Consider the following 10,471-nt stretch of genomic DNA (forward strand, 5'->3'; position numbering starts at 1 on the left):
TCATTCAATCCAGACCTGTCCATCAACACTGTCCAAATGCACCTAGTTGCTGTCTGAGCCTACTATCCTCTGGTCAGTGGCCAGAATGTTTTTTTCTTACCTGGCAATCCTGCAATTCTTCAAGAGTCTGATGAAGGACCATGTTGCACAAGGGGTCCTAATGTTAGTTTACACATTTCTGATGGGGCGGTTGTTTAATCCTGTGGCAATAGTTTCCTTGCTCAACATTTCCATGAAAAAAGTCTTCCTGTGGCTGTTACATCAGCAAGAAGGATGGGTGAAATCCAAACTCTCATGGCAGATTGCTAAGGCCAAACCCTAAGGTTTTTTCCAAGATGGTCCCTGTATTCAGCCCACATATCAACTTGCCAGTGTTCTCCCCTAGGGAGACACGAGATGCTACATCACCGGAGCAGTGCGCTACAGGAACGTAGCATTAGTGGACACAAACCATGGCACCGCAGGTATGTCGCCGTAGCAACATGCTCCCTTGCTATAATGCGTTGCTATGGCGACATAGCAACTAAAAATAACAATGCGCCGCCAGCACTGCAGTACGGGCTGTTACTGCACCGTCATTTAGTACTTCCAGTACTTATACTGATATTGCTGCACTCTAGCACTTCCGAAAGGAAGTACTAAATGGCAGCGCAGTAACAACGTCACCATAGGGGCAGGTATAGACCTGCTCTAGATGTCATTCTTCATGAGTTGAGATGTTACAATTGCTTTCTGTGAGAAGTCTTAACCTCTTACTTGCAAAGGAGTAAGCCTTTCAAAAAGTTGCCATAGCTGTTATTTTCCATAGCCAAGAACTGCTCAAGTGTAGCAATATCAACGCAGAGCCTGTACAAATTGTTTTATAGTGTGTCAAGCTGTGTATGAGACTGCCAAGGTAGAACCACTGTCTGAAGTCAGAGTTCACTCCACCAGAATTCAGGCAATACCTAAACCAACCATGCACACTACTTCTGTAGCTGTCTCTTCAGAGCAGCCACCTGAAATTTGAAAATGTACCTTAACTGAGCAATAGAATCAGCAACAGAATCAGAGAGGCCTCCTGGACAGGTGCTACATATGATTAATCAGTCCTTCCACCTGCTGTTTGCTATTTGGACTCTAAGATCCAACTCCAGGTGCATAGATACTCCTTTGGATTCACCAACAGTGAGGGTGTGCCTGTGGGAAATTACTCAAAGGAGAAAGAAGTTATTTAGCAGCAACTGGAGTTCTTTAAGATGTGTTGACCATATGCATGTCTGCATCCTCCCCTCCTTCCTCTTCCTTGGAGTGACGTACAAGATATGATTCTGCAGTTTAGAACAAACTGAAGGTCAAGAAGTGTGCCAAACCCTTCATCTCCTCAGCATGGGGCACAAGGGCAGGGTAGACTGTGGTGCACTCTGCTAAGGTAAAAAAGTCTTTGACAGTGTTCTCAAGGTACCTACACCTCCCCCACAGTGGGGATACAAATATGGACAACACATCTTGAAAATTCCAGTAACAGTTAAGTAACTTCTTTTTCACGCTGGCAAAAGAATGGGATGTATAGATTTCTATTTCGTTTCATATCTAAAGAGGTCTTGTAGCATGGGTTTTAAGACCCGCCAAGAATAATGTTTATTGTTTATGTTTCAGTTTGGCGATTTAAATGCTGTGTCCCCTGGAAATATGGATAAAGGTAAGCATTTAGTCTCTCAGGTATTTATGGTACTTCTGTAACTTCTGGATCAAAACAAACCTTAAGATTGTGACAATATAATAGAGTACAACCTAAAAGTAGTCCATCATTAGATAGCTATGGCATTTTTGCATATGCGTGTGGGGAGCCGGGGGGCACTTTAATTAAAGCATCTCTAATTCAAGTGCCCAGAGCATCTCATGTATCAGCGTCCCCATGCCTCAAAATGGTGGTGGGGCATTTTATTTAAAGCTCATTGAATGAGCTCTAGTTAAAACACCCCCACTGCCGTTTTGAAGCTCAGGGACGCTGATACACAAGACGCAGAGGCTGGCTGAAGTGCAGTAATTAGCGTGTTCCAACAGGCTGGATTAATCGAGTCTGTTCCGATGTGCTGTAATTACAGCATTTGTTGGTGCAATCTCTGTGCTCGTGCACAGGCACCCCTTGTGTTGTTATGTTACATAATAATGATGTAACAGCGTGGATTTGGCTTCTAATAAAAAATCTTTTAAAATGGCTTAGTGTACATAGGAATAGACATTACAAGTTCCATCCACAGTTTAGTGCAATGTGTAGGTGAAGGGTGTGTGTGCGCGCGCACACTGAGACCACAAAAGCTTTCAATAAATGAGGACCGCAGAAGTCAAACACTTTCCTAAGTAACTAACTTTTAAAATATCAGTAAGAAATATACAGGAGCAGGTAAGCTTTTATGTCCTTCTGGTAGAGTACAAAACTGGCTGTGGGATCTTGGGTAAGTCACTAAACTACTCTTTACTACAATTTTCCCATCTATAAAATTAGGGTAATGATACCAATTTTTTACCCCTTGCATATGAAAGCCACTATATAAGTTAGTATTAATATTGTTTATTAGTGATAACGGTCCATTTGTTTGAGCTGGTTTGCAGAGAAAAAAGCAATGTCACTGTTAATAATGTGTAGCTATGGTGATTAAAGCTGAGAGTTCATTGAACACATTTATCTTGAATTACGTATTGATTGTTTCCCCAGTAAAATCTCAATTTTCAATCTTCATCTTATCTGGTTGCTAGACTTTCCTGTGTTGTCATATCTTATCTGTTGTTTGCAAAGGAAAGACCCATTGTAATTCTCAACATCTAGATTTTTTTGCATGTATGTGCTAGTTTCACGGTTGTTTGTTTGTGCAGATGAGGGCAGTGAAGTCGAAAGCGAAATAGATGAAGAGCTGGATGAAAATGGAGAGCCACAAGCCAAGAGAGAGAAAACAGAGCTCAACCAAGCATTTCAGGTGGGCTGCATGCAGCCAGTACTTGAGAGTGGAGTACAGCAGAACCTCCTGAACCCACTTCACAATGAGCACATTGTCACAAGTACTCAGACTATCAGACAGTGCAGTGCGACTGGAAATACATATACTGCAGTCTAACTGTTAAAGCTTTTTTTTCCCCAGATTACATTAGCCCTATTGATGTTGGGCTTATTATGACAAAAGAGAATAAGTCTGAAGGTCGACTGTTGTCAAATTTTAGCTGTGCTGAACATTACCTTTCTTGGAGTTGTGAAATGGAATGGGTGTATGTATTTTGCCAGATCTGTTTTAAGAACATTTTTGTAAACAAAATCATTTTACATTGGCCGCTCAATATTAAGAGTTTTCTTAGTTTCAAGTGTCAAGAAGAATTTTGCAAAGCTTAATGTTAATGTTTTTGTCCTCTTACAATTAAAGTAATTTAAATTTTTTCATAGTTTTTTAAAAATATTTTAATGTTAATTGTTAGCTGTGGTGATTTCATATACATCGTTTTTTAATTAGATGCACTTCTGTGAAATATCAAAAGAAATATTTTCTTTGATTTACACTGGAGGCATACTCATTTGACAGCAGCTGCATCAACTTTATTATGAAAAGGTGCTTTTCATTGGACAGAACTAGAAGACACTATTTTGATAACGTTTCCGAGTGTTCAGGGGAAAAGTATTGGGAATTTTTATCATAATGCTGGAGGGTTGGGAAAATCTACTGTTTTCTTTCTCTGAGGAAGAAGTGAAATTTCTGCATTCACGAATGCAGAATAAATGGGAGAATTTTAACAGAATGTGGTAATGTGTACGTCATATGCGTACCTTGTTATCAGATCATCACGTAAACAATGCAAGCTTCCTTTTAGAAACAACTGTTTTGGAGTTTATTTGCATACCAGTTCCTCTGTTTGAAGACTACTGATTCTATATTGGGACCACTGCACAGATGCTTTTGGCTGTTAAGTGGGACTGTAGTTGTTAGAAACTGAAGCTGCAAAAGAAGTGACTTGATTTTTTTTTTAAGTGTACATGCTACTTATGCTGAACTGGACATGCAGGAAACCATTCCATTTGGATGACTTTCTTCTATTCCAGGTCTTTTTCCTACTAGTAGTTCAATCTGCTGCTCTTATTAAAGATAATTTATAGAATGCAAGGAATGTAGCAACCTGCATCATATTTCTTTCAAAAATATTTCCTGGTTCTTAAAGTGGATTTAAATTTTTACAAAAATTAAAATAAGGCAGTGTAACTGGCACACCTCACGTGTACTTATTCCCAATTGCGTAGAATTTGAATAGGTGGCTAGATGGACCATTGCCATTTAAGAATGTACATCAGGGATCATTGTACCTCGGCTATTACATGGTGCCTTAAACAGAACTGAAGCTAAGATTTAGTACTTTTTGTTATTGTTAATAACTCTTAAATTCATCCAACAAGGTGTGCCTGTCATTTTTCAAATTCCCTAAGAAGTAAGGGCAGGTTACATAGTCTTCAAAGGAAAAAAGGAATTTTTTTATTAAATGGTTTTAATATCCCTCTTAGAGTAACAATAAGCCTATTTTTTCTTGTTTCTAGCTGAATTTCACTTTATTACAAGTCAAATTTGCTTGGGGTTTGAAAAGCAAAACTAGCTTTAATACAAACTTCAGATGTTGTTAATGAAGTAAGTCAACCCTAGTCCCAAGCATGGTTATATATTTTCTAAGCCCTTGTGTACTTTTAATTTTAGAAAATAAACAGAATGAGCAGGTACTTAATGCAGCATACGTTTCCAATTTGGATATGTGGTGGGGTGTTAGCCTGCTATTATGTTTAATGGTTAAATCATGGGGAACACTTCTACATCCTATTTTAATTGATTAAAATATCTTATAAGCATTTGAACCATTTTGTTATTTTTAAAACAGGTACATGAATTTATTCTTCAGATAGTGAAAATAAATAAGCAAGCAAAAAACCAGAAGCCAAAAATGGAGGAAAGCACAAAAAATATTCAGTTCTACAAACAAGGACTGTAGGAAAAAATTAGGGAGTTATTTAGGCTGGTTTACCTAGTGTGTCTATGAAATGATCTTTGAAATTACATATACCAAATGGATGTGGAACAGCATGTGAGAGAATATATTTATAGCATACAGGTTTGTTGCTAGAGTACTCATACGCTCCAAGGAGAGCAACAGATTAACTAAATTGTCCTAATTGTAAACATTTTTAATGTATGAAACATTTTTTAAATTGCTTAACGTTGTGCTTTACAGAATTTGAGGTAGAACCCTACACGTTCTATCTAGGCATAGGTCCCGCTGAAGTCAGTGGGTGTTTTTGCCTCAGTAGCAAGTGCAAAATAGAGTTTATGTCACATTTTTTTAAATTTATACAGGCACTAAATTGAATCATAGATTTTGTTCACCCACATCTTATTTAAATATGTTCTGATTTTTTTCCTTAAAAACAGCATGTCTGCACCCCTCACCAAAAAAAAACTTAAGCTGTGATAAATATCTACTCCCCTTCATTGTGCATTATGAAATGTTTACAGATAAAATAAAGTGAAATTAAATATGAAAATAAACATTTTTCATTGTCAACATAGTTTTTAATGCTCTAATACTGATGTTCTATAATAACTAGTTTCATCTTTTGTGTTTGACAAAACTTAAATGTTTTATCATTGTCCTTAATTGTTTTTAATGTTGGATTTGTTGCTGAGAGAGAGGCGTGATTGTAATGTGAAAGTATAGATTTCTAAAAGAGGTGGGACCTGTAAGCCTTCAACTTTTCCCCTCTGTTGTTCACTGTTTCCATTGTGTGCAAAAACAAAAAAAGGAATTTCCATCCAGTAGTTAATATTTGTGCCTTTGTTGAACAGATAGTAAACTGAATTTCAGAGCTTAAACATGCCAAAAATCCCAATTAACTAGAGGTGATCCCAAAAAGTTCACTATCAAAACAAACTGGACCCCTGGCAGGTTTGGTTTGTTGAATGGAGTTTGTATTTCCACCTTTATCCCTTGATTTTACTCTCAATTTTTAAATCATATTTTCATTACTCTCTTAAAAGATCTCACCTTTAATGAAATAACAGCTGGTTCTTGTGTATATTTATGGTTTGTGGGGGGGGGAGTATTTTTTTTAATTTAATAGAATTGTAGTAAAGCCAGTAACACATCTATCTGTCTGTTTGCATACTCCTTCCATTTGCCGGTACCTGGGTATGGAAAATTCTTTTAGGTAATAAAACAGGAATGTGACGTCCCTGACCTCCAGATTCTGCAACATGTCACCTGTGACTGGACACTGGCACCAACTCAGAAGCCTACAAACACCTTGTTAGAAGTGCAGCAGTCTACCAGTGGGGAACATGTTGCAGGATCAGAGACAGTCTCATTTGTGGGTTTAATCTAATTTTGACATGGACTTAAGAACAATGCTTTTAAGCAGTTTCCTCCATTAGCACAAACAATGCAGTGAACAATGTAGGGGCCATTGTTGAACCACTTTCTCAAAACACAGGGCCCAATTTTCACAAGTTTTACATGTCTGCAAAGCTGTTGGTACTTTTCCATGGTTCTCATTACAAACTAATTTTAAAGTGACTGTTTTCTCACTTTCCAACTTGCTTTCCTCATTGTGTTCACTCTTGTACTGAGCTTGTTTTTATGCACCTTTGTTTAGATAATGTTCCTTCAGCAAAACGTGGAGAAAAACGTTAACATTGTTTACCTACCACATGAGTGGTGTGCAACATTACTGCCTTTAGTTCACAAAGGGGAGAAATAGATTAAGTGCTGGTGTACTGTCATTCAGGAATGTATAGGTATATATATGATTTTAATTTAAAACGAGGTATTTTTGAATGTCTGAAACACTGCTGTGCTCAAATTATTTTCACTAGGAAACCTGATCTTGAATTTTTGTGATTCTCATTAGTTGACATCTACACTGTTTAGGAAAACACTTTTATTAGTTGAAACTGCACTGCAATCCATTTTAATTTACAGAAGTGATTTTACCGAACAAAAGAATAATTTATAGCCATAAAAAGAAATTAATGAATAATTTAACTTTGGAATAGTAAAAGTAATTTTTGGTACATACATGTGACATTAATTCCAGAATATTAATGTCGGAGAGCAGTACTCATTTCTGAAAATTGGGCCCTTGTCTCTATATTACAGGACAACCTCTTGTGTATATGGTTAAAACAGTCAATGAATGGAATTCTAGTATCTCTGATTTGTTTGGTGATTTAAAAAAAAAAAACTGGAATAGAGGCATAAACACACAATGCTTAGTTCTAGTATTAGAAAGTTCATTTAATGTAATGTCTTGCATTAACCCTTTGAGCATTGTAAGTCACATAATGATAATCAGAAGATTTTCAGGTAACTTAATTAGTCCACTGACAGTATTCTACATCCAAGTGTCTGGTAAGGTTGTATATAGCTATGGGCCTTTTTTTTTCTTTTTCCAAATCAAATACTTGCATACTACATAGGCTTAATTTTGATGTAGACAGTTTAATAAAATTAAGCTAAACTATTAATTGCCATCTATGTGCACTATCTACAGCAAAACAGTACATCAGTTCCTTTGGTTTCATCTAGTCAGTAGGTTGTGCTGGAATACACCAGTACTGTAAAAGGAAATGTCTAGGAATACAAAGAAAACAAAAGTGTTTTAGTAAAGAAGGAAGAATTTTGGTGGACATCGAGGTTTCAGCACATCTTTTTGATAAACAATTGAAAAACCACCTAACCTTATTCATGCTATGTTTAACATTTTGTCACTGTAAAAATAACATATGGGTCATTCAGTTCTGGTTCATCTAGGGATGAAGCTATGGATGGTACTTAGCGTGCCCGAATTTAAAAATAGCCTATAAATTTACATCTGCCTTTGGCATGCTGAAAACCACCTTTTGTTCTCATAAATAAATAGCGCACAGATTCAAAGCCTGAAGGAGGTCCTTTGAAAATATAGCTCTAGATGTTAACTCATGAAATGAGAATACTGCAGCTATATTAGCATCTCTGCAACAGCAACCAGTGAGCAGCATTATCTGCAGCTGTGCTTGCTTTAGTGTAGCTGAGTGCAGAAGAGGTCTCAAATTAAGATGTTAAGTGGAATTACATCAGTAGTATATAGTGCAAGTATGTTGTAAACATTTCTAGTCAGTTAATGCAAATTCATACATAATTAAAACAAATGCAATACTCAAAGGGTTTTAATTTAACAATTTTTTATTCTTCATAATTTACTGTAAATGCTTCTGTTTGCATGCCTTGATCATTGCTGCTAGTGATTTTATGTGCCAGTAGACCTGAGTTTAATTTACCAGTTTTACTTAAGAAATAGTAAAAGCCGCTTACAAAGTGACTGCCTAGTTTTTGTTTGATGTAAAATATGCCTTATTTTCAAAAGTTGTTTTAAACCATTTCCTTTTGTTCCGGTTTTGTTTTTATTATTATGATTATGACTATTATTATTATTTTAAAATAAATTATGACGTTGGGATTGGAAGCCCTGAGTAATGAAATCTTTGGTAAGAATCATTCATGCAGATTGATTCCTAAGGGAGGTATCAGTCACAGAGAAGAGTGCCCAGCACAAGATAGCATGCACCAGATGAGCCTTCTTGAAGCCCTGATTCAGGAAAACACTGCAGCATCTGCTCTCAAGTGCTTTCTTGATTTGGAGCCTGAAGTGGCGCTGCTGATCTTGCAGGGGCTGTCCACCCTGGTCTGAATTTCACTCTGAAACAATAGATGTCTTTGTCAGAGGAATGACAAGTTGGGAAGAACAGCATCTCATTGAGTGGTAATTACCAGGGGCCCGATTCAGTACTCCAGGCTGAAGAAAATTACCCACTGAAGTCAAGAAATACTAAAAGGGCCTGAGCTAAATTTTCCTTGTATAAAACATTGAAGTGACCACCTTTATTTACATGTTAAATGCAATCTTAAAATAACCCGGTAAAGAGATTCTAAATATGCTTTTGTCAAAAAGTACCATTTTGTACCAAAGCAAGTGCCCCGTGCTCCCCATTCCTACTCATCTCCATTGCAAATTTGGATTTACAGTAGTAACCAGCAAGGCTGTTAAAGAAACTTAAGTGAGTGCCTTTCAAAAACTCAGAAAATTTGTGCCTGAGGTGGTAAACTTTGATTAGGTTATTCTACAGCTTACCAATCAGTAATTCTGCTATCACTCAGGGCTTTCTTACCTTCTAGAAAACTTTCTTTGTTATGTTTATTTTATATTGTGGGTTTTTTTTAAGTGCCATCTTTTAAATTTCACTTAGTAAGTGGCAGATTACATTTGTCAGTCCCATAAGCACAGACACATAGTAACACTAGGAGATATTTGAACTTTTATTTTCCAATTGACTGAATATATTATGTAAATGAGGTAAGCAACTTTTTGTAGATTGTATGTGTGAGATAATGTAATGTTCTTTTCCAGTTTTTGGATTACAGCTGAATATACTTTTTAATTATTTAAAGAAAACATCTTTACAGAATAACGTGATGTTTCTTCTTTTTTTCTCTTTTTTTGTATAATGTATTTGATTTTGTAAATACGTATTTCCTGATGTGATTTTTGTGAGAAATGCTAAATCTTTTAGTATATCATGTCCTCTCAAAATTGGCAGGAGCTAAATAATAGTTTGTGGGCAATTTGTATTGTGTACTGTACAATAACTGGGGAACTTTTATAATTATAAAAATATATATTAACTTTTAGTGTGTTGTTTAAACAAATGACTGGAACATACTAAAGATAGTAGGATTTTTCTGAATATTTCAGACTTGAACTCAGGCTAGCTTTCTTGTGTTTTTCAAAACAAAATTGTGTCTTGTCTTTTAAAATCAATAAATTTGTTTTCTTGTTACAAACATATTTAAGTGCTTTGGTTTTTATTTATTTTTCTATAGCAAGCATTTTATTTTACAGAGACTTAGTTTGGGGCAAAAAATGAAGTCACTTCAGCCTTTTGGATTGTGACTAAAACATTAAATATTTCTATTTCAAAAACCAAAATCATTGCAGTGTATACTTTAGAGCACAAGAGAAAACTTGCAATTGAGCAATCATACCAATCAGGAGCTGTCCATTTTACATGTAATTTTTCAGGCCAGGTTAAAATTTTATTTTATAAAATTTTGTTTTAATTGGTTTATTTATACTTATAATACAAGATGATAAGTCTGTGTTCTCCTTAAAAAAGAAAAATGATATTTTATATTCTTCACTGAAGATCTCCAACACCAATACTGCACTTAGGCTTTCATGCTATGAATCAAAAGTGTCCTGTGTGGGGCACATCTAAAATGTTTAGTGCAGATCTTCACTGCAATTAAGAAGATCTGTGCAGATGATTTATTATTGTTTTATTTGTATTACTGTAGAAGCTGTTACATCCAATTGGAAATGGAGCTCTATTCAAATAGGCACTGTGCAAACATTGAATCAGAGATTGCTATTATCTGT

The 10,471-nt window shown here is 35.9% G+C and overlaps 1 protein-coding gene across 3 annotated transcripts in view; it reads left to right on the plus strand.

Moving 5' to 3' along the window:
• RFX3 (regulatory factor X3) overlaps positions 1 to 9,880 on the plus strand; it is a 283,524-nt gene extending 273,644 nt beyond the window's left edge. For all 3 annotated transcript variants that reach the window (XM_019478106.2, XM_059724759.1, XM_059724760.1), the window contains 2 exons: positions 1,639 to 1,681; positions 2,857 to 9,880. In XM_019478106.2, coding sequence (XP_019333651.1) covers positions 1,639 to 1,681; positions 2,857 to 3,095 — 282 coding nt within the window. In that variant the 3' untranslated portion in view covers positions 3,096 to 9,880. The remainder of the gene's footprint in view (positions 1 to 1,638; positions 1,682 to 2,856) is intronic.
• Positions 9,881 to 10,471: the final 591 nt, after the last annotated feature.

This window comes from Alligator mississippiensis, chromosome 3 (genome assembly GCF_030867095.1).
Source record: "Alligator mississippiensis isolate rAllMis1 chromosome 3, rAllMis1, whole genome shotgun sequence".
NCBI lineage: Eukaryota > Metazoa > Chordata > Crocodylia > Alligatoridae > Alligator > Alligator mississippiensis.